Raw genomic sequence first — 25,854 nt, forward strand, 5'->3', positions numbered from 1 at the left:
TTATTTACACTTTCAAAATAACAGAAAACAAAAAAAATGGCGTCTGCAAAAGTTTGGGCACCCTGCAGAGTTAATATCTTGTACTGCCCCCTTTGGCAAGTATCACAGCTTGTAAACGCTTTTTGTAGCCAGCCAAGAGTCTTTCAATTCTTGTTTGAGGTATCTTTGCCCATTCTTCCTTACAAAAGTCTTCCAGTTCTTTGAGATTTCTGGGCTATCTGTCACGCACTGCTCTTTTAAGGTCTATCCACAGATTTTCAATTATGTTGAGGTCAGGAGATTGTGAAGGCCATGGCAAAACCTTCAGTTTACGCCTCTTGATGTAATCCCCCGTGGATTTCGAGGTGTGTTTAGGATCATTATCCATTTGTAGAAGCCATCCTCTCTTTAACTTCAGCTTTTTCACAAATGGCATCAAGTTACCATCCAAAATTTGCTGAAATTTTATTGAATCCATTTTTCCTTCTACTCGTGAGATGTTCCCTGTGCCACTGGCTGCAACACAACCCCAAAGCATGATTGATCCAACCCCATGCTTAACAGTTGGACAGAGGTTCTTTTCATTAAATTCTGTGCCCCTTCTTCTCCAAACGTACCTTTGCTCATTCCGGCCAAAAAGTTCAATTTTAACCTCATCGGTCCACAGAACTTGTTTCCAAAATGCATCAGGCTTGTCTATATGTTCATTTGCAAAGTTCAAACGATGATTTTTGTGGTGAGGACGTAGAAGAGGTTTTCTTCTGATGACTCTTCCATGAAGACCATATTTGTACAAGTATCTCTTTATAGTGGAATAGTGTACCACAACTCCAGTGTCTGCCAGATCTTTCTGGAGGGATCGTGCAGTCAAACGTGGGTTTTGAATTGTTTTTCTCACAATCCTGCGAGCTGTTTTGTCTGATATTTTTCTTGGTCTTCCAGATGTTGCTTTAACTTCCACTGTTCCTGATGACTGCCATTTCTTAATTACATTCCGAACAGAGGATATTGACATCTGAAAACGCTTTGCTATCTTCTTATAGCCTTCCCCAGCTTTGTGAGCGTCAACTATTTTCAGTTTCAGTTTTCTAGACAACTGCTTAGAAGAACCCATGGTGCTGATTGTTGGGGCAAGGTCAGATGAGTCTGGTCATTTAAAACCTTTGAGATTGACATCACCTGGTCTTCCCAGACAATGATTGACAACAATCCATGACACTGGCAGGTCTCAGCTTTGCAAAGGGGGCAGTGCATGCTATAAATTCTGCAGGGTGCCCAAACTTTTGCAGACACCTTTTTTTGTTTTCTGTTATTTTGAAAGTGTAAATGATGGAAATAAAATCTAACTTTTGTTGACATATTATCAGAATGTCTAATCTGTAATTTGATGCCTTTTGGAGATTTTTCCATCTTTCCTTGGCTTCTTTATGCACATTAATACAAATTTTTAGCTGGGGTGCCCAAACTTTCGATCCCCACTGTATATATATATATATATATATATATATATATATATATACTAGGCACAAGGGTACCCATAATTACCCCTGGATAGTTTTTCTATTGATGTCACTGGGTTTATAAGAAGGAACATTAGGCCTGCTTTAATTAAGCTTTTAACCAAATCTTTTTTATTTTGAGATTGTCATCTGTGAATGATTGACCCTCTTTTCAGGGCCTGGCTAGTGGCCTACAAACGATAAGTAAAGTAATAGCTGACTGAGTATTTTTATGGTTCCATGACATGTTGCCTGGAGGAGCCTAACCTATTCAATGTTTGTAACAAAAAAGGCAGTAGTAAAAATCAGCACACAACATATGGTATGACCTCAATATTCCCGAAGAGCCTATCAAGAAAAGGCATTGTTCTCAGGCAGCTCTGCTGGGAAAACAAAGCCCCCATAGGCTTTGATTGATGGGGTCTGTCTAACCAGTACATACTCTGATTAGCAATACAGAAAACAGTGCAATCATGCACACGCATGAATCAGATCAGAGGTGATCAACCTGTAGGTCAAGACCTAAAATGGGATTGAAAAAATTTTGGGGGCCAGTGAATGGCAGGCTGGTTCTCGTAAGGTCTTGTGAGAGTTAAATACCTCACTAGCAGTATACATATACAACAATGGAATTATAGATTACAAAGAAGCAGTAAATGAGCATGGATTTCCCAAGTGGGGACACAGATGGCACTGAAAAGTTGACAGGGGTTCTGATCATTTCTTAGTTTATCAAAAAATTTTTACAGGTTTTTCCTATACATGCATCGTAAAGTATATCTATACCCAATAAAAAAACTATAGCTTACCTTCCAATAGGATAAGGGAGATCATTCACCTATCACTGTAGGCTTTATTTTCCATTATTTGTACTTGTTGCCAGTAACAGCCTCCTGTTCTAGGAACAGCCTAGATCCTGCCAGTAATAGCCTCCTGTTCTAGGAACAGCCTAGATCCTGCCAGTAACAGCCTCCTGTTCTAGGAACAGCCTAGATCCTGCCAGCAACAGCCTCCTGTTCTAGGAACAGCCTAGATCCTGCCAGTAACAGCCTCCTGTTCTAGGATCAGCCTAGATCCTGCCAGTAACAGCCCCCTGTTCTAGGATCAGCCTAGATCCTGCCAGTAACAGCCTCCTGTTCTAGGATCAGCCTAGATCCTGCCAGTAACAGCCTCCTGTTCTAGGAACAGCCTAGATCCTGCCAGCAACAACCTCCTGTTCTAGGAACAGCCTAGATCCTGCCAGTAACAGCCTCCTGTTCTAGGATCAGCCTAGATCCTGCCAGTAACAGCCTCCTGTTCTAGGATCAGCCTAGATCCTGCCAGTAACAGCCTCCTGTTCTAGGTTGACAACACATCCATGCTCACTAACCTATATGCAAGAGAAACATTGTCAACCTAGGATGTGCACATAGTAACATGTTACATTTTACACTCTAAATATGGGTGTAACATGTAACATGTTACTAAAGGTAAACTAATCCTTTAAAAACATTACAGGGTGTAATCTAGTGGGTAAACAGTAAACTCTTGTGTCAATGAAACTGCTTGACAGGAGTCAAGTGCAGCATACAACATATTTACACCCACAAGACTGAATTTATAGTGAGTGTTAAAACCATACGTGATGCAAGTTGTTTTTCCTGCAACCGAAAGAAAACTGCTTGATTCCCCCATCAACACAATCAGTATTGATGGGGAAATCCCTCCTGCAGTGCTATTGTGTTCTATCGGTGAGGAGCCTTCCCTGCCGGCAGAATGCAATGATTACTGCTAATGGCTATAACCACCGGCAGTAATCGAATGCAAAAAACCTGAAGGCTGATGGATTGACTTCAGTACAACCAGCCTACCCATTGATGGATCGAATCTCAGCCCGTCCCTTTTGACTTGATCGAGATTTGTTCCATTTAGTCTGGCCTTAGAGCTGGTGGTTCTATTATACCTACAATCAGCCATTAATTAGTTCACCATTAGTAACATTGGTACAGTGCAAAGACGCCCACACCTTCAGCTTCATTTTTGACAGGATATAAAAATAGCCTCAGCTCCTCCCAGGCCACGCCCTCTGAACCCTAAACTGGTAGTGTGCAATGTCTTTGCACTGTACCCCTGTAATGGTTTTCTGGATGGGCTTCTTGGGCGTCTGCACCCTTCCTATTTGTGGATCACTGGAAAGGTAATAAAAGGCACATTGAGTGGTGATATAAGGGGTTACAAATGCCTGAGGCTTGATACATGTGTACAAAATGCCTGTGATACATTTGTAAAACACTTTTTAAAAAATGCTTCAAAATCTCCAGGAATACACTTTGCCAAGGAGTGAATGCAGGCTTACGCAGACAGTTTTTTGGGGGGTTCTTATAAGGCCCAGTTTTCTTTAACCACTTCTGTATAGCGAAGTTTAGGAAGAAATATTTATGATTTAAAGTGTATCTAAACCCCAAAACAAAAAAATGACAGTATTGCAGGTTTACTGCTCCTACTACTGTGGTGGCTGCATTAGCTTTTTTAATTTTTTTTTCTTTATTTTAAAGCGATTGTAAAGGCAATTTTTTTTCTTAATAATAAATAACAAACATATCATATTAACCTGCTCTCTGCAGTGGATTTGCACAGAGCAGCCCCTATCCTCCTTTTCTCGGGTCCCCCTCTGGTGCTCCTGGCCCCTCCCTCCTTTAGAGGGGCACCCAAGCAGCCTCGGCGTCCATTGACACACAAAGCCATGGCTCAGCCCTGCACCTCTCCCTCTTCATTGGCTAACTGGCTGTGCTTGACAGCAGTGGGAGCCAATGGCTCCTGCTGCTGTCTCAGCCAAGACTCCAGTGCACATCGCTGGATCGAGAGGAGGCTTAGGTGAGTATTAGGGTGGGCTGGGAAGGTTGCTGCATGGAGAAGGTTTTTTACTTTCATGCATAGAATGCATGAAGGTAAAAAACCTTCTACCTTTACAACCACTTTAACCTGATATAGCAGTGATTTCCAAACTGCAGCCCTGGGGCCAGATGTGGCCCTTTGCCTACCTCTATCCGGCCCTTGGGACACTATTCCATCCACAACTGACACCAATGATGGGCTGCTATTCCTCCCACTGACACCAATGATGGGGCACCATTCCGCCCACAGACACCACTGATGGGGCGCCATTCCTCAACTGACACCCATGATGGAGCGCCATTCCTCCAGCTGACACCAATGATGGGGCACTATTCCTCCCACTGACACCAATGATGGGGCACCATTCCCCCCAATGACACCAATGATGGGGCGCCATTCCTCAAACTGACACCAATGATGTGGTGCTATGCCTCCCACTGACACCAATGATGGGGCACCAATACATCCACTGACACCAACGATCAGGTGCCATTCCCCACGCTGATAACAATGATGGGGTGCCATTCCTCCCACTGACTCCAATGATGGGGCACCAATACCTCCACTGACACCAACGATGGGGCGCCATTTCTCCCACTGACACCAATGATGGGGCACTGTTTACTTCCACTAAAGTTGGGGCATTTTCTACTCCCATTGGCCACAGCCCAGCCCTCATAGAGACTAAAGGACAGTAAACAGGCCCTTCGTTTACAAAGTTTTGAGACCCCTATGATATAAGATAGAAAGTGTGTTAGGACTATATAACACTGGACTAAAACTGGTACACTCAGAATATGGTACAGTTGTGCATGGTAGCCAATCACCTTCTAACTTCAGCTTGTTCAATTAAGTTTTGGCAATAAAACCTGGAAGCTGATTGGTTTCTATGCAGAGCTGCACCAGATTTTGCATTCTCCAGTTTTAGTAAAAAACCCCACTGTGCCAGGACTAAATAACACCCTCCTTTCTTCTCCATAACAGGGGAGATGTTTTGCAGTCCCGGGTGATAGCAAGAAACAATGCTAACTGATAACAGTCCAGGGACAGAGAGTACAGGAAGTTATCAGTTCATAAGATTTCTGGCTGGATGAACAGCTATTTTTTGCACTTGTTGAACAAATATAATAAAACGCTTTCAATGGTATATTTAACAGACCAAAAGGGAGCAAATAAAAGAAACTTATTGTTATATCTTACATACACACTATTCTTCACATAATGTTTGTCTTTTATGTCTGGTTACCACTGTGTGAACACTTAAAATGTAATTATATGGCTGATAGGTATGAAATGATTTGAAGACAGGGTTAATTTTAAACAGCTCTTTCCACATCTGCTATTTGTGGGAACGTTAGGTTTTTCTCTGGCCCAACCATCAAATCCAGCAAACACCCAGAGATGTAGTGGCCAAGAAGAGGCCCTGTAAGTAAGAACATTTTCAGACACTTCCCAGACAACAATAACACTGCTGTGGCTGAATCTACATGGTCAGAGCTTGTAAAAGTTGTCAGCAACTTTATAAATTATATTATCAATCAGTTGAAACTTACAATAAAATGCATAAGGAATCCTAAAATGAATGTTACTCTTCTATTACAAGCAAACCTGTCTTTAGAAAAAGAATAAAGCAACTCAGTCGTGCAAGTGCAGGCATCATAAGGTACTTGTACATACCTTTGGCTTTTCAGTCTGGCCCTCCAGAATGGCCTGGGAGCCCAGCTAACACTACATTCATACCTTTGTGTTTCCATTTTCCTCCCCATTTTTAATGTGTTTCTCCACTTTGTGTTGATGCTTTTTAAAATGTGTCTTTCAATGCAAACGTGTGTGCGTTCTGCGCGTGTGTTGATGCAAGTTTTTAATGTGTTCATATTCTAATAAAAGACTATATCAGCATTTTGTCAGGGACTGAAATGAATGAAAACACATGCAAAATACATCATACAGGTTTTCATGAATTACCACGGAATTCTATCAACCTTCAAAACACATGAAAGTAGACAGAGACCTGAGATATTTTCAAAAGTGCAGCAGAGTGCTCATATGTGACCTGGTTCTATCTATATAACATTGCTTTTCATGACAAATGCTTTTTGGAGCATTCTGACATACATTAAAGTGCAAATGTGTGAACAGGTGCTAAAACTGGCCATGCACGGAGGGTATTTTGGCTCTGTTCTGTTGAACATTCTTTGATCTGAAAATAGAAGGATTTGGGTGCAAATTTGTCGGCCAGACAGTGGCTGCAACTTGTGGTGCACTGAAATGAAAATTCTGGTGCCGAAACCAAAACGAAGATTCAAAATACACTTGGCCGAAAACCGAAACCGAAATGCGCAGTGTTTAAAAATGAATATATATTTTTTTAAAAAATACAGTTTGATTAACCTCTTGGCGCTGGCTGTGACGGTGAATCACGGCGGTCACATGACCCTAAAACCCCGCCCTGCCTCCCGGCTTCTGAAACCCTTAAAGGGCCGGGAGGCGAAGGTGCCAAGGGGTTAAAAAAACAAAACAATATATACCCAATTTTTTTGTAAGATCTGAAAGAGAATGTTACGGCGAGTAAATAGATACCCAACATGTCACTCTTTAAAATTGTGCACACTCGTGGAATGGTGTGAAACTGTGGTACTTAAAAATCTCCATGGGTGATGCTTTAAAAATTTCTACAGGTTAGCAGTGTAAAGTAACAGAGTGTCTAGTGCAAGAATTAATGCTCTTGCTCTGACGTTCACGGCGATATCTCACATGTGTGGTTTGAACAACATTTACATATGTGGGCATGGCCTTCGTATGCGTTCACTATTACGTGCGAGCACGGGGGGGACGGGGCATTTTAAACTTTTTTTGTTAAAACATGTATTTAATGTTTTGGTTGTTTTATTTGCACTGTTCCTTTAAAAAAAAAAATGTAAGTACTTTTATTCTTATCACAAGAAATGCATGCATCCCTTGTGATAGAAATAATTAGTGACAGGTCCTCTTCATGGAGAGATATAGGGTCAATAAGACCCCAAATCTCTCCTCTGCAATGTAAATCATTGGATCAAAAAAAGCATTGATCTAGTGCTTTAAAAAAAAAAAAATGGCCGGAACGGGAAGTGACATTGCTCTGGTCCTCCAAGTGCATAGAGATGAGTGGCGGCCATCTTTCCTTCACTTATCTCTATGCCCAGCGCTGGGATCAATGGTTTCTCAGGTAAGGCTGAGGACTACTGATCAGCAGTAGGTGGCGGCCGGCAGCGAGGGGTGGCTGCGAGGGGTGGGGTTTTTTCTGCACCTGTATTGGTGCTTTTTTTCATTTTGGTGTTTTTGGCCGAAATGTTTCAGCCACCAAAATTTTGGTGCATCCCTTAGCTGCAACCAAACCAGCTTCAGCAGAAAAACCCCATGGCCCTCCATTTCTTGACCATACAGAACTGTTCACTGCATGGCTACCCACAACGCACACTCCATTCTGACCAAATCATAGTATAGTTAATGCAGCAAGTTGATAATGCCATAGAGATTAAAGGAAAGGGATTCATTATTCTCTATAGAAGTTTGCTGTTTCATGGTGCATGCATTGGACCATGTGACAAGAGTCGGGAATTGAAGAGGTCTTTATGGTAGACCTCTTCATTAAAGTATAGCCTGCATCACAATACCACTGTGTCTGGGCAACTTACCAGGACGCCTGGGCATTGCTACAAGGAAAAGGTTCATAGGGTGCTTCAGCGTAATTAGACCTTCATGTGCTGAGGATAAGAGGTCACTATCCAAGTGTTAGCTAGAGAGAGCATTGAGGCAGAGCTTATGAGAGTAGAAGCAGGGAAAAGAGGGAAGCAAGAAGGCATTCTAAGTGCAGAACACCAGTGATTTATTAAGAAATACTGTTAAAAACTCTTCCAAGAAGTTGCAGTAAAACAGGCTCATCATAAGTCATTCCTGGAAGGGCTCCAGTCACTGTCTCTCCTCTCACTGTACCAACCAGCAGCTGCAGGGGGAATGCAGAGTCAAGATGGCCGCCACTCTGGGATGCACGCTTAGCACGTGGAATTCACGCGCTGGATGTGACGTCAAGAAAGGGGTGGTGATGCGTTTCGGGGCATGCACAAAGGCTCCTTCTTGAAGATGCACTTAGAAGCGCCTTCTTGCTTTTCTCTTTCCTGGATATTGGCTACACAAGGTCCAAGGAGCTTTATTAACTATGTTCTTTCAGAAAGTGCTTCAGCTGACTATTTCTATAAACAGAGGGAAGGTAAGGAACAATCTGGCAAATTCAATAAAGTGTTAACAGTTTTCTGGCAAGAGTTCCCTTTAAAACTAATTCAGGCCAGCATTTGCATGAGTTTGGCACAGATACACACAATAAATTCAGTTCTTACTACCACTACTTTAAGAACCTGTAGCTACAGCAGTGACAGGTTTTTAAAAAAATGACCTCCAGTTTGCAGATTAGGAAACTGGCGGTACTTAAGCCCAATTCTGAGCTGGTGTATGGAGGTGTGCCATGTAAGTGCATGGAAGATGTCATGAATGTGACAACTTCCCACACAGGGCTCTAGCTCCTTCCTCACTCAGCTCAACTCAACAAAGAAGTCGGGATAGTGGTGATGTAATGACACATAAATGGTAATGCCCGCATCTGAGAAATGACAACCTCATAGGGAACCTGATGGGGAACTAGTCCCTGTCACCACAACACCTGTTGAGTGGGTTGAGCCCAATGAGGAACTGAGAGATCAGTTCCCCATCAGGTCCACCTTGTATCAGGGCGGACTGACAACTCATGGGGTACCCGGGCAATAGGGGATCATGGGGCCCCTGTGTCCTTGCCCAAACTCAAAAAAGCCTATGAAAAAGGTACCAGGGGCATCTCATGGGGCCCCCTACTGACCCTGGGCCCTCTGGACCACTACTGGACCGAACAGCGGCTATGGATCTGCCCACTGCTGTGTGCTGTCAACCAACAGCAAGGTGAACCTGATGGGGTAGACATTAGGTCTCTCAGTGGCCCATCAAGTTCTGCCTATCCCACTACAAAACTTCCCAGTCCTGAGCCTGTCTGTGTGATAGGTACAGTGGCCAAAGAGGGAGCACACTGAGCAAGGAGCATCCAATATGAAAACTTGACTTTAGTGCCAGCCTCTAACAAATTCATGTGCCTGCTTCTGTTTCTGACAGGTACATGAATCTGGTACAGGCACTGACAATTTCTGTGTTGAGGCCCGACTAAATTTCAAAGGCTGTCTACAACACCTAATACAATTCTCCCCCAGTGTCTTCTAATTCCTTCCCTCAATCTCTAGGGGCATACCTATTTCAAGAAAGACTGGACAAATTTAGTAAGACATCACCAGTAGGCATCCAAAAATGGTTCTAATTAAGCAGCCAATCAGTTATCATTAGTCTAATCTTAAATATTGTTATCAAGTTATACCACAGTTTAAAGTAAAGGACAATATGCAAAGCCCAGCAAATCATGCAAAAGTTATCTTTAGAGCATTGTACATGGAAAGATGGATGACAGCACTCAAATAGATGGAATCTACAAACTAACTTATTGGTGATCCATTAAAACACAAACATCACAGCTCTACAGATAGGAAACAGCAATGATGTGTTTCACACAGACATGCACTTAATCGGAACAGTTATGACTAAGCGAAAGTCTGTGTGAAACACATCAACACTGTTTCTTGTCTGTTGAGTTGTGATGTTTGTGTTTTAATGAATCTTCATTACATTTATTTGAAGTTTTCACCAAGCCTGGACTGGGACAAAAAATAGGCCTGGGCATTTTGGCCTGAGCAGCCCCTAGCCTTGGTGGTGGAATGCTAGGGCCCGGTCACAAGGCTGACTTTTGCTATCCTTGGTAGTTCCACCACTAGTGTCAGTAGGTTTTTATTTTATACAATTTTATTATTCTTTTATATTTTGTGGTAGGAGCCCGTTGGTGGGGGGCTTTAGTGAGAGGGAGAGAAAGAAAGAAAGAAAGAAAGAAAGAAAGGTGGAGAGAAGACACAAGACTGCCAGGGAGTGTGGGTGCTGCAGACACAAGAGGAGTGTTAGCACTGGGGACAGTCTATCTTGACAGAACCCAATGGCAGCGCTGCAGGAGATGAGGGGCTGCGGGGCAGAATACAGTAATCCATGGCAGCAAGAGATGGATAGAAGGGGCTGCTGATAGAGGAACCAGACTGTACATTTCTCACCTGCCACCACTGAATGCCTACAGAAGGGAGAGGAGGAGTGGCGGCAGGTGAGAAATGCACAGTCCGGTTCCTCTATCTGCCACCCCTCCTAGTCAGGTGGCCCCAGCCCACCAGGCAAATACCGGGTGTGCCCTATGGCCAGTCCAGGCCTGGTTGCCACATATTTGAGTGCGTTCATCTATCTTTCCATGTACAGTGCTCTGTGGTTGTAAGCCGGACCGGCACCTGTTGTGAGATTCTGTATACAACGAGAGATCCATATGCATAGTCAGCTGACCTGGAGCGGTGTTTTATGTCTGTTTGGATTGTCAAAAGTTATCTTTACCAAGTCTTTAATTAGAATCACTGTCATGGTTCACTTACAGGTAAATCTCTGAAAACTGTGATTGCTATCAAATGTACAATAATCTGACATTATAGTGACTACCTATGTTTACAAATTGATGCAAATCATCAATTAAATCTGGTTATACACTAATAGATTTCTTTTGTTCAGCCAGCTAACTGAACAAAACAAATATACCACATTCCTCCATGTACATAAGCAGCATGGATGGCCAAATCCCCTTTCAGGTTCATGTATCCTCCATCCACACAAGCAGCATGGATGGCCAAATCCCCTTTCAGGTTCATGTATCCTCCATCCACACAAGCAGCATGGATGGCCAAATCCCCTTTCAGGTTCATGTATCCTCCATCCACACAAGCAGCATGGATGGCCAAATCCCCTTTCAGGTCCATGTATTCTGACAGCCACTAGCGCCAGCTATCAGATTACCTGAACAATGGCTGTAGGTGCTGTCTGGCTGGTAGATTTCAGCAACCAACCTTTTTTGAGCTGTTAAGGCTATCCACTATTAGAATGTCTGATTCAGAGGAATCAACTAAAATGCTAACAGTGTATGGCCATCATAAAATAGTATTAAACCCAAAACCAAAAATGTAACATATTGCTTATCAATCATTAGATGTGGTGGCTGCATTAGTGTTCTTTTTTAGGCTTTTTCCCTCTGTTTTCAAATGGTGTGGCCAGTAACACCCTTCCTGCCTTATGCAGGCCATAGACGGGTCATTAATCGGCCGAATTTTCAGTCAATAAACGAAAAATCGGTTGTTTTTGGCAGCGGTGCTGCCACCAATGTCCACGAAAAACTGCTGTTTTTCATGGATTTTCCAGCATGACCGATAAAAGTAAATGAGAAGATCCGTGAAAAATGGCTGACGGTATTGCCCCACTAACGGCGTGAATATCGGCCGATTTTTCGTGCGGACGAAAACTCGGCTGATAAACGACCCGTCTATGGCCTGCATTAGGATGCCAATACTCTAGATGAAGGAGCAACAAAGACTCCTTTAGACAGCAGCATTGTTAATCTGGGGGACCGGCAGTGTTAGGTGTACTAGCAGATTTAGATACACTTACAAGTTGAAGCCCAACTCCAGCTAAAACTTTTAAAGCAGTTACAGTAACATTGACTTTTGGGATAAAGGTTTTACATGAATTAAAAGCTGATCATGATAAGCACCCCTGTAAATGGTTAATGGTTTGTCTCATTCCTCTAACTGCTACGTTAGGACAGCTTATTCTGTTAAAAAAACAACAGACTTGGTGAAAATAAAGGAAAGAAAGCTAAAAAAAGAAAATTAATTGGTAAGCTGCAACATTCAAAATGTTTGCTTTTGGGTTTAATACTGCTTTAAAATTTTATAATGCAAACCATACACACATCAATTTTTTTCATGCAATTAATCATTCAATCTAGTCGCTTCAATGAATGGCATGTCTACAGTGATCATTTGATAGAAATGCTAGATTCACCTTCGGCAGTGTGTTCAAGTTCAAAATATTTAATGGAAAAAGGTAGACAAAAGAAAAAAAAATAACTTCTGTCTGCATTGATTGTGTCATACATAATGTCATCGGTTTGCATACAATCAAAGATTTCAGCCCACCCAATCACTTTCCTCTTTGATTCTACAAATTTGGCCTAAAGAAATCAACATGAGAGTGAAAAGGGATTGCTAAAGTTAACCAGAATATCAAAGTGATCTTTTTACTGAACATTTGGATCAATAAGTGTATGGCCAGAATCTAACCCTCCACTCATCAATAAACTATGACACTGAAGTCATTCAATGGAAAAGCTTCAACCAGCGAAATATGGGACAAACTGGATACCAGATTTTAGCACGTTTTAGTTGATACTGTTTCTTTTTTGTTTTTCTTTTCTTTCATTTGTTTATTTTTAAAGTTGATACTCTGTTCTATGTATACCAACAATGTATCAAATGGCAGATAGCAATTATCTAGAATGCTGTTTCCATTTACTGCCATTAGGAAGGCTCAGAATCAGGCTTTGAGGACCTTTTATATAGGAGCAAGATGGGCATCAAATACAACTATTATTTTTATTTATTTATTTCAGGTACTTATATAGTGCCATCAATTTACACAGCACTTTCCATACATATATTGTACAGTCACATTGGTCCCCAATCCTCAAGTGGTGTACACAGGGGCAGACTGACCATTTGGAAACTCAGGCACTGCCCAAGGGCCCAGGGTCAGTAGGGGGCCCCATGAGATGCCCCTGGTACCTTTTTCCTAGGCTTTTTTGAGTTTGGGCAAGGACACAGGGGCCCCATGATCCCCTATTACACAGGGCCCCATGAGTTGCCATTCCACCCCTGGGTGTACAATCGAAGGTCCCTAACTCACATTCATACATACACAGACTAGGGCCAATTTAGACAGGAGCCAATTCACCTACCAGCATGTCTTTGTAGTGTGGGAGGAAAACTGGAGTACCTGAAGGAAACCCATGCAGTCATAGGGAGAACATGCAAACTTCAGGTAGGTGGTACTGTGGTTGGGATTTGAACCAACGACCCTAGTACTGCCAGACGGAAGTGCTAACCATTTAGCCACTGTGCTGCCCAACTACGGACTACATCATCAACGTATTACATTTTTTAAAAATAGGCAATAATTATTTAGCTAAAATGCTTTTTCATTTACTGCCAATAGGCATAGAAACACATGCAGCACCTGACTTTAGAGAGTCTCAGGCCTGTCCTGCCTCTGAAAAGCAATCCACGTTCGGATTTTGGTGCCACCACCATTCACGTGAATGGGTCATCTTCGTAGCACTACCACTTGCCAAGTGCGGCAGGAGCAATCATTTTTGTCACATGCATGAAGCAAATCACCACAACCCTGCCATGTAAACACCCCCGTCTGCTTCCTTTGTAGCTTAAAGGGGCAGTTTTAATGCCCCTTAACCACAAATCTAAACAAGCCCTAAGGCCCCATTCACATTAGGTGATTTAGAATCATGGCATAATATGTGATGCAAATTTTGGGTGCCATTATTTTGAATGGCACCCCATACACGGTGTGATTTTTCCATTAAAGAATTGTGGCATAATGGACATTTAAAAACCTTTTTGCCCAAAAAGGAGAAGGAGTTTAATTTGGGTGACAAATGTGTAAATTGTGCTTTAAAAATCGCAAGCAGGGATGCTAGTTTCCAGTAACTGTGAGATCTGATCAGGGCCTAAGTAATCCACTAAGTCTGCCCCTATTTTATTTTTTTTTAACCTTATTGTAAGAGTGTAGATCTATGTTTGCTCCATATATCAGCCACACTCTGGACGTACATGTATCAATGAAAGTAGAGTGTCTTAGATTGTAAGCTCCAAGGAGCAGGGCCCTCCTATCCCTCTTGTATTGAGCTGTATTGTTGCTGTATTGTCCCCCTTTATATTGTAAAGCGCTGAGCAAACTGTTGGTGCTATATAAATCCTGTATAATAATAATATTTACATTACAGAGTACACCAGCAAAGTAGTCAATGGTTTAAAAACAGAATATAAGCATTTAGTTAGAATGTTATTTCATTTACTACCATTAGGCATAGAAACAGTTAGGACATAGACAGAAGAAAAGGTTTTCAAACCTTTTGTCTGACTATAGATCTAGGTTTGTCCCATGTGTGAGCCAGAATCTGGCTGTGGTGGTGAATTGTATGGGCATCAATTAAAACAGAGTCTTTATATTGCAGACTATACCAGCATTGTATTCAATGGTTTTACAACAGATAGTATGCTAGCTAGAATACTATTTCATTCATTAGCATTAGGCAGCCTTTCGAATGTTTGTAGAAAATTCATTGGTCAGAACCTTGTTCCTTGATATAATTGAGACAACTAATTTTGTTCATAAGCTCTTAGAATTTCATCCAAATGTACTATTTAAATGTAATCTCAGATGTATTAAACAGGTTTGATTAAAATATGTATGATTTTCCTACATGAAATCATAATTAATTGTGTTTGAGAAAAATGTTCCACCCTGCTCCTTCAACTTTGGTTAAAAACGAACATTGATTTGAGCCCACTAATCATTACACAATCAAATGAATGTTCCAAAAAATGACTGATGTATGGCCAGCTTTAGAATCAGGCTCTGATGGCGGCGGTGAGCTGTTGCTATTGCATTGACTGCTATTTAGCACAGGAACATATAGGGAGCTATTTACTAAAACTGGAGAGTGCAAAATCTGGTGCAGCTCTGCATAGAAACCAACCAGTTTCCAGGTTTTATTGTCAAAGCTTAATTGAACAATCTGAAGTTAGAAGTTGATTGGCTACCATGCACAGGTGCTACATACTTTATACACCACAAAACATACCAGCATTGCAATAAATGGTTTTACAGCAGCTAACTGGAACTATATCTAATTTACTAGCATTAGGCAAAAGGAGGATCTGTGGTGGTGAGCTGTACATGCATCAATCAAAGTAGAATATTTGCACTCCAGAGTACACAGCAATGCAGGACAGCAGACAGTCATTAACCTGGAATGATATCTCATTTACTAGCATTAGGTAGAAGGAGAATCTGGCTGTGGTGGTGAGCTGTACATGCATCAATCAAAGAATATTTGCACTCCAGAGTATACAGCAATGCAGGACAGCAGGTAGTGACTTAGCTGGAATGATATCTCATTTACTAACATTAAGTAGAAGGAGGATCTGGCTGTGGTGGTGAGCTGTACATGCATCAATCAAAGTAGAATATTTGCATTTCAGAGTACACAGCAATGCAGGACAGCATATAGTCACTTAGCTGGAATGATATCTCATTTACTAACATTAGGTAGAAGGAGGCTCTGGATGTGGCAGTGAGCTGTACATGCATCAATCAAAGTAGATTATTTACACTGCATAGTATACAGCAATGTAGGACATCAGACATTCATTAACTTGGAATGATATCTCATTTACTAACATTAGGTAGAAGGAGGATCTGGCTGAGGCGGTGAGCTGTACATGCATCGATCAAAGTAGAATATTTGCACTCCAGAGTATACAGCAATGTAGGACATCAGACATTCATTAACCTGGAATGATATCTCATTTACTAACATTAAGTAGAAGGAGGATCTGGCTGTGGTGGTGAGCTGTACATGCATCAATCAAAGTAGAATATTTGCACTCCAGAGTACACAGCAATGCAGGACAGCAGATAGTCACTTAGCTGGAATGATATCTCATTTACTAACATTAGGTAGAAGGAGGATCTGGCTGAGGCGGTGAGCTGTACATACATCAATCAAAGTAGAATATTTACACTGCATAGTATACAGCAATGTAGGACATCAGACATTCATTAACCTGGAATGATATCTCATTTACTAACATTAGGTAGAAGGAGGATCTGGCTGAGGCGGTGAGCTGTACATGCATCAATCAAAGTAGAATATTTGCACTGCATGGTATACAGCAATGTAGGACATCAGACAGTCATTAACCTGGAATGATATTTCATTTACTAACATTAAGTAGAAGGAGGATCTGGCTGTGGTGGTGAGTTGTACATGCATCGATCAAAGTAGAATATTTGCACTCCAGAGTATACAGCAATGCAAGACAGCAGATAGTCACTTAGCTGGAATGATATCTCATTTACTAACATTAAGTAGGAGGAGGATCTGGCTGTGGCGGTGAGCTGTACATGCATCAATCAAAGCTGAGTGTGTACATTTACACCATAAACTATACCAGCATTATATTATATAGTTTTACAGCAGATAGTTGGAATAACATTTTCTTTCTAGCAATGGGCAGAAGGGGAGCTGGCTGTGGTGGTGAGCTGTACATGCATCAATCAAAGCTGATTATGTACATTTACACTACAGAGTACACAGCCATGTATTTCATGGTTAAGGACAGCAGATAGTCATTTAGCTAGATTACTATTTCTTTTACTAGCATTAGAAAGGAGGAGGATCTGGCTGTGGTGATGATCTGTACATGCATCAATCAAAGCTGAGTGTGTACATCTACACTACCGTGTATTTAATGGTTTAAGGACAGCAGATTTAGTTGGAATGATGTCTGATTTACTAACATTAGGTACTATAGGAGGAGGATCTGTCTGTGGTGGTGATCTGTACATGCATCAAAGCTGAGTGTGTACATCTACACTACCATGTATTTAATGGTTTAAAGACAGCAGATTTAGCTGGAATGATGTCTGATTTACTAACATTAGGTACTATAGGAGGAGGATCTGTCTGTGGTGGTGAGCTGTACCCCATCAGTCAAAACAAAATATTATACATTTACACCACAAAGTATACCAGCATTATAGGTTTACAACAGCTAGCTGGAATGATATTTAATTTGTTAGCATTGGGCAGAAGAAAGATCTAGCTGTGGTGAGCTGTACATGCATCAATCAAAGCTGATTATGTACATTTACACTACAGAGTACACAGCCATGTATTTAATGGTAAGCACAGCAGATAGTCATTTAGCTAGATTACTATTTCTTTTACTAGCATTAGAAAGGAGGAGGATCTGGCTGTGGTGATGATCTGTACATGCATCAATCAAAGCTGAGTGTGTACATCTACACTACCGTGTATTTAATGGTTTAAGGACAGCAGATTTAGCTGGAATGATGTCTGATTTACTAACATTAGGTACTATAGGAGGAGGATCTGTCTGTGGTGGTGAGCTGTACATACATCGATCAAAGCTGAATATGTACATTTACACTACAGAGTACACAGGACAGCAGATTGTCATTCAGCTGGAATGATGTTTGATTTACTAACATTAGGTACTATAGGAGGAGGATCTGGCTGTGGTGGTGATCTGTACATGCATCAAAGCTGAGTATGTACATGTACACTAGACTAGTACACAGCCATGTATAATGGGTTAAGGACAGCAGATTGTCATTCAGCTGGAATGATTTTTCATTTGCTAGCAATGGGCAGAAGGAGGATCTGGCTGCGATGGTGAGTGGTACATGCATGCAGCACAGCAGAGTATGTCCATGTACAGCACAGAGTATACACCACACATCACAGCAGACAGTTGGAATATTTAATCTCCTATCATTATATGTTATATGGTGGGAGGGGGGGAGGGGGATCTGGCTGTGGTGGGGGGCGGTACATGCATGCAGCACAGCAGAGTATATCCATGTACAGCACAGAGTATACACCACACATCACAGCAGACAGTTGGAATGATATTGCGTTTACTATCAGTATGGGGGGGGGTATCTGGCTGTGGTGGGGGGCGGTACACACATCAATCAGAACAATAAAGAGAGCTGTACACAACACTGGGGTCCAGCAAAGTCAATGGCATCCTTGCAGAATACTCACTCTGTACACATTCTCTGTCAGTCTGTTCACCTCATCGGACCTGGACATGGTGCTGGGCTGGTCTGTGCTGCTTACATGGAAGTTGTGGAATCCGGCTCCCTCCCTGGAGATGTGGAGACAGAAGGTGTCCCTCTGATGCTGCGCTGGGTTGGGGGGAGAGGTAGCCTGGGGAGGAAACAGGATGGGAGGGAATCACAACCTCAGACAAAAGTTCTGTGCTCGGGAGAAGAAAAAAAAAACTTCCAGCCAATCAGGATCGCCCTCTGCTGTCAGCCTGCTAACGTGCCCAGTGTAAAGGGAGGGGTCGGCTTGACAGAAGGGGAGGGGCCTAGAGCTAGACATCTGGGAGACACTACAGAGGGGGCTCTTTAACCTCCCTGGTCTCTTTCATGTTCCCTGACACATCCCCAATGTGAGGACATCACACTGATCCTGTATGATCCTGTAACCTGCTCCCTCACTATGAATGGAGCTGTGTTCTCATTACTATGAATGGACTTTTCTACACTGAGAAATATACAGACACATAGATTGTGTGCACAAGGTGTTCCTACATCACTAGGCTGGTTATGGGATGTATTTGTTAAACACTTCCTTTGGGAATGCAGGACGTTTTCTAGCCCCTCAATCAGGGCTGCTGTTAGAAACCAAGAGGCCCCATACAACCAACCCGACAGGGCCCCCCTAAAAAAAAACTCCACAGTTTCACTTATCAATGAGCACAGCGAGTGATCGGTACCGATCATTCATTGTGTTCATTCAGGAAAGGAAGGGGCTGGTTAATGTGACATATTTGCCAGACCTTTCCCCCACTCTCCATCCTGAAGGATCCTATTGTGTGCTTGTAGCTGTCGGTGGGAAGGAGAGGAGGGAAGCCGGTATCACTGTGGGGGCACAAATGGGGGCCTGGGCAGCAGGGGGAAACGTATGATGTACAGGGAGGGTGATGGGTGCTGCGGGGAGAGGAGGGGCAGCAATTACTGGAACCAATCCCCTGTATGACTGTCTCTGCAGCAGCTGAAAGCCAGCAGAAGAGAGAGGAGAAGAAGCCAGCTTTCAACTGCTGCAGAGAGAGCCATACAGGGGATTGGTCCCAGTAATTACCCCCCACACACTCAGTGCCGATCACCCTCACTGCCCATATCTGATTCACCCTGCTGTCTGGGCCTTCCCGCTGGCCTGGGCCCCCTACAGGAGAACTGGTGGTACCCAGGGGTGGACTGACAACTCATGGGGCCCCTGGGCAATAGGGGATCATGGGGCCCCTGTGTCCTTGCCCAAACTCATAAAAGCCTATGAAAAAGGTACCAGGGGCATCTCATGGGGCCCTCTACTGACCCCGGGCCCTCGGGCAGTGCCCGAGTTTCCAAATGGTCAGTCCGCCCCTGGTGGTACCTTATCCACAGCCCTGCCCTCAATCCCACTTCTGGTGGAGTAGATCATACATTATAGGGTCCATTCACACAGGTATTTTCTGCCTGAATGCAGGTTCTTGGTGCCAAAAGATCCTGCAAAAAGTATGAATCTATGGGGTGGACTGACAACTCATGGGGCCCCCGGGCAATAAGGGATCAGGGGGCCCCTGTGTCCTTGTCCAAACTCAAAAAAGCCTATGAAAAAGGTACCAGGGGCATCTCATGGGGCCACCTACTGACCCGGGCCCTCCGGCAGTGCCCGAGTTTCCTAATGGTCAGTCTGCCCCTGGCTGCATTCACTGTTCGCTCAGTGTCTAGGGGTCAAAAAAAGCAAAAGAAAAACACATGACCATTAAATCCTATGGATCTCTTCACACTTGTCAGTTGCAGATGTGTTGCGTTTTTCAAAGTCCTGCTTTCTGAATTTTTGGTGCATGTTTGGTGCTGTAAAAAAAATGCACCAAAACCACACTTCCCCATTGAAATGAATGGAAAAACACATCAAATCACAGCAAAAATGCATCAAAAACACACCTGCCCATTAAAATGAAAGGAAATGTGGATTTTGGAGCAATTATTAATCACATGCCAGGTGAAAAATGCACCTGAAACATAGCAAAAATGCAAATGCGTTTTTACCGCGGTTTTTTATCTGAGCTGTGTGAAAGCAGCCTAAATTACTCACGTTTAACACTCATGTTTACTACAGCATTTATATGTGTATGTGCGTGCGGAGTGAAGCTCAGGTTGCAGTAGTTGTTCACTGGTTCATGTTAGGTTTACACCAGATTCAGCACAGGATTAGCTCTCAGGATTATCTTGTTCACACACATGAAGTTTAGAAACGGTTCCCATAGAAGTCAATAGCTTGTAATCCGCACCTGAACCAGACAACACTGCTCAGAAATTGGACATGACTCTTTTTTAATCCGCACGGAGCCTTGGTTCACACTAATATTGTGTGGAAAACGCAGCAAATCTTGTGCGTTTCCCGCACCGCATTGCAGTCACACAGTGTCCATGCAATCTGGTATGGGTGTCAATGTTAAATTAACGACAACCTGAAACAGATTGCAAACCGCAGTACTATTACCAGAATTCGCATCGTATGGGTGGGAACACCCATGCAACATGAATCAGGTGCAGGAAAAAAGGGTCCTGCACCTTTTTGGTGCGGATACAATGAGATTTGAGCCATACAAACTGTATGGTCCAAATCGCACCACAAGACAGCGCATGTGATTTGTACAGGAATGTGGTGCGGATCCTGTTCGAATCACTTGCGATGTGTCGTACCACATCAGTGTGAACCAGGTCTGAATCCACACCGCCAGTGCATCGGACATATGTGAACAGGCACCATAGGAAGCAATGTTATTTCACATGTCATACGGATTGGATGCGGTTCAAACCGCATCCAATCCACATATATGTGAACATACGCTCAAATGAATGGCTACACATTTATGCATGCTACTTTTTTTCTGTGCAGCTCAACAGCACACATTTTTGCAGACAGGCACAGCTATGTGTATGGGCTCATTGATTACTGTAATGCTGCATTTACATGAGCACAAAACTACGCGCAGTGCACATCTAAACGCAGCATTTTTTGTGCCCGTGTGAATGAGTCCATAACTACTCATCATTAATATTATACATCATATAATCATACATCATATAAGGAATATGTATCATATACAGGCAACCTTCCAAGGAATATATAGGGTCCTTACATTCTACACAGTGCATATTCTTACACATCTCTGCAACTCAGTCATTTTTAAAATACAAAGTCATTCATCACTATGGATGAGCTTGAAGCTGAACTCCAGCTATGAGTGGTATACAGTAGAGTAGTAACATTAGCTAAGGTAAGTACGCAGATCTCATACCTGACTGACCCCTTTCTAACAGGGCCGGATCTAGGGGGGTGCTGGGGTGGGCTGTGCCCCCCCCCCCCCCCCAGATTTTAGCTGTTCCCCCAGGTCTCTGAGAGTGCATACACTGATCCATGAGTCTCACACAAACAGTTGATGTAAGGAGGCACTCTGATGGGAACAATCCATGTAAGGGGAAACTGTGATGGGGACATCTGATGTAAGGTGGGCACTTCGATAAGGATACTCTTCATATGTAAGGGAACACTTTGATGGGGACACCTGATGGAAGGGGGCACTCTGATGGGGACAATTGATGTACGGGGGGCACTCTGATGGTGACACCTGATGTAATGGAGCACTCTGATGAGGATATCTGATGTAAAAGGGGCACTCTGATGGGGATATCTGATGTAAGGGGGCACTCTGATGGTGACACTTGATGTAAGGAGGGCACTCTGATGGTGACACCTGATGTAAGAGAGCACTCTGATGGGGATATCTGATGTAAGGGGGCACTCTGATGGGGATATCTGATGTAAGGGGGCACTCTGGTGGGGATATCTGATGTAAGGGGGCACTCTGATGGTGGCACCAGATGTAAGGGGGCACTCTGATGGTGACAACTGATGTAAGGGAGCAATCTGATGAGTATATCTGATGTAAAGGGACACTCTGATAGGAATATCTGATGTAAAGGGACACTCTGATGGGGATATCTGATGTAAGGGGGCACTCTGATGGTGACACTTGATGTAAGGGAGCACTTGGATGAGGATATCTGATGTAAAGGGACACTCAGATGGGGATATCTGATGTAAGGGGGCACTCTGATGGTGACACCAGATGTAAGGGGGCACTCTGATGATGACAACTGATGTAAGGGAGCAATCTGATGAGTATATCTGATGTAAAGGGACACTCTGATGGGAATATCTGATGTAAAGGGACACTCTGATGGGGATATCTGATGTAAGGGGGCACTCTGATGGTGACACTTGATGTAAGGGAGCAGTCGGATGAGGATATATGATGTAAAGGGACACTCTGATGGGGATATCTGATGTAAGGGGGCACGCTGATGGTGACACCTGATGTAAGAGAGCACTCTGAGGAGGATATCTGATGCAAAGAAACACTCTGATGGTGACACCTGATGTAAGGGAGCACTCTGATGAGGATATCTGATACAAAGGAACACTCTGATGGGGATATCTGATGTAAGAGAGTACTCTGATGGGGATATCTGATGTAAGGGGACACTCTGATGGTGACACCTGATGTAAGGGGGCACTCTGATGGGGACACCTGATGTAAGGGGGCACTCTGATGAGGACACCTGATGTAAGGGGGCACTCTGATGGGGACACCTGATGTAAGGGGGCACTCTGATGGGGACACCTGATGTAAGGGGGCACTCTGATGGGGACACCTGATATAAGGGGGAACTCTGATGGGGACACCTGATGTAAGGGGGCACTCTGATGCTGACACCTGATGTAAGGGGGCACTCTGATGGGGACACCTGATGTAAGGGGGCACTCTGATGGGGACACCTGATGTAAGGGGGCACTCTGATGGGGACACCTGATGTAAGGGGGCACTCTGATGGGGACACCTGATGTAAGGGAGCACTCTGATGGTGACACCTGATGTAAAGGAGCACTCAGATGGGGACCTCTGATGTAAGGGGACACTTTGATGGGTCCCCTGATGTAAAGGGGCACTCTGATGAAGACTCCTGATGTAAAGAGGGACTCTGATAGGGACATCTACTATAAGGGGGCACAGGTTCTGCTTAATCATCCTAATCTAATGACAGCTTAATACATACTAGTGTTTCCCAGGTCGTGACACTGTGTGACAAGACTGTCAGTGACTCACATACAGTGTTCACATTATGCCCCCTGACTTTTTTTTACTGCACCCCCAGATTAGGTAGGCTAGATCCGGCTCTGCTTTCTAAGCTTTTGACACTATTATAATAGCAGCAGACTTCTGCATTCTGTGCCAAGCAGCTGCCCTTCTGTCAAGTAACCACAGCATGGCAGCCAGTCACTGAACGCCTTGTATTTTTTTGTAATGAACACATGGTGTTCTCTGATTAGGAAAGGCAGAGAGGTGGGGCAGGGGGATATAAATCTGCTTTGTGCACACCAAATGCCTTTGCAAACCCAGATATTACCTTGTAATATTAGCCATAACATCATCATTGTGCTGCAGTAGCTGATGATCACAGCTTTGGGGGCGCAGAGCACCCTGCAGGAGATGCAAGGCACATGCCCTGGGTGCCCAGTGCTGGAGTGCCTCTGCTGGTGCTTTAAACTAGATTAGTGGTGGCAATGGCTGGAAGTCATTCTGACATTGGGCTCCGGTAAACAGCCGACATCCGCAGGATGATAGGATTTTGATGAATGCTGGGGCAGTCCGCCAGCTCCAGGACATTTGGTAGGTGTGTAGTGAACCGTCCTGGGGTAGCAAGTGATCAGGGACACTAGCTGCCTGCAATGTTCTGAAGTGCGCACACCACCCCCTCACTGCAGCACGCTGCAAAGAAAAACTGACAGCTGCCCGCACTTTAAAATGGAGTATATAGTATGTGGAAGAGTGAATGAACTCTAAATCAGACAAGTTATCTACTGTAGATCAAAACCAGTTCCTTTGCTGGCAGCTACCATGTATCACATTGGGCTATAGGATTCTCCAGCCAAGGATTGGAGTTCTAATATCTAAACTGCAGCACAATGTCAGGACTTCAAAGAAATTATTCAGCACATTTTTATACTTTACTATGTTTAATTTATAGTAATATTTTCTGTATACTTATTGTGGGAGTCAAACTGTTTTTAAAGCTAAAGTGTATGGTGGCTGTTGATCTATAAATATATTGCTTTTTAGATCTAAACCCATTCACTAAAATCTCAAAAAAAATTTACTTTGTTGTATTGTAATTTCAAAAGTTATTTTCAATCTTTTTAAATCTGCAGCTTTCAATAAAATAAGACTTGGTGATCCCACCATGAAGATCCTTGTTAAGGTGCTTCCTACTATTGGATGATAACTGTCACCTACTCATGCTCCTGCAGTGCCATCTGTAATGTGCTTGAGGCAAAGCCTACACGTGGTTGTGCCATCTCAGGTCCAAAACAATTATGTTCTTTATGGTTGAACTGGATGGACTTTTGTCTTTTTTCAGCCAGAATAACTATGGACTAACACTGGAGCAGGGGCGGACTGACCATTTGGAAACTTGGGCACTGTTCGAGGGCCTGGGGTCAGTAGGGGGCCCCATGAGATGCCCCTGGTACCTTTTCCATAGGCTTTTTTGAGTTTGGGCAAGGACACAGGGGCCCCATGATCCCCAATTGCCCGGGGGCCCCATGAGTTGTCAGTCCGCCCCTGCACTGGAGCGCACGCTTGAAGAGAGGAAGTGGTTCAAGGCAGAGATCAGCAGCACTGAGATACCAAACAAATGAAAAAGGTGAAAACAGAAAAAAATGGCAATTGTCTGTTTTAGACAATTTAGGCTGGCCAAACCCACATAGACATTTTTTTGGTTAAGCCTGCAGGTTCCTCCAACCACACTAAACAATGCAGATAGATGAATCTCCTGCTATGGCTATTGTATTCTGACATTCAGCATTAGTGGATGTTAGAATACCCAATCAGTGGCTGCTTTCAATTTTTCAATCAAAGGATGTTGGGTTGAAGAGTGTCAACAGGGACACTCACAAAGTGAATTTTAGTCGTTTCATCAGGAACCAGCCAAAATATGGTCACTGTATGGACAGCTTAAAGTGGTTGTAAACCTCAGACATGAAATATGGACAAAGCAATTCCCTCTATAGTGTGTGCGCTTGTCTCAATCCAGAGCACTGAGTGTAATTTATAGAAGAAGAAACACAGCACCTCTGAGTGTAGACTGTATATCAAGTTTAATAGTAAAAAAGTAAGTAGGCAACTCACATATATATAGTGACAAACAGGCTCATATAGGAAGGATGTCCAGACCACCTCATCACCAGGTAGAAAACCACAATAAAGATGTGTACAGGCAGGACAATGGGGAACACTGTAGAGGGAGAAGAGCGCCAGTGATGTTGCTGCAATAGCCCACTGTGAAGTCGGCGTCTGACGTCATAGAAGTGCAATGCATTTCTGAGAATGCGCAAGGTCCGATGTAGACTGGCGCACTCCTTTATCAAGCATATGATACTTTATGGATAGGAGCTACAAAATGAATGACCACCCACGAGATATAGAATGTAGACCACCCGCAAGAAAAAAACCTCAGCCTCAGTGTCCTGTTGAAAACT

The 25,854-nt window shown here is 43.3% G+C and overlaps 1 protein-coding gene across 3 annotated transcripts in view; it reads right to left on the bottom strand.

Annotated features, from left to right (window-relative positions):
* BAIAP2 (BAR/IMD domain containing adaptor protein 2) overlaps positions 1–25,854 on the bottom strand; it is a 207,228-nt gene that overhangs the window by 169,127 nt on the left and 12,247 nt on the right. For 2 of the 3 annotated variants that reach the window (XM_089690996.1, XM_089690993.1), the window contains exon 2: positions 18,244–18,408. In XM_089690996.1, coding sequence (XP_089547122.1) covers positions 18,244–18,291 — 48 coding nt within the window. In that variant the 5' untranslated portion in view covers positions 18,292–18,408. Of the gene's footprint in view, positions 1–18,243; positions 18,452–25,854 lie in introns of those variants that run through there. The other variant, XM_089690995.1, reaches the window with a different exon arrangement.

This window comes from Staurois parvus, unplaced genomic scaffold, assembly GCF_062004578.1.
Source record: "Staurois parvus isolate SC_StPar_1 unplaced genomic scaffold, SC_StPar_1.0 ptg000548l, whole genome shotgun sequence".
Classification (NCBI taxonomy): domain Eukaryota; kingdom Metazoa; phylum Chordata; class Amphibia; order Anura; family Ranidae; genus Staurois; species Staurois parvus.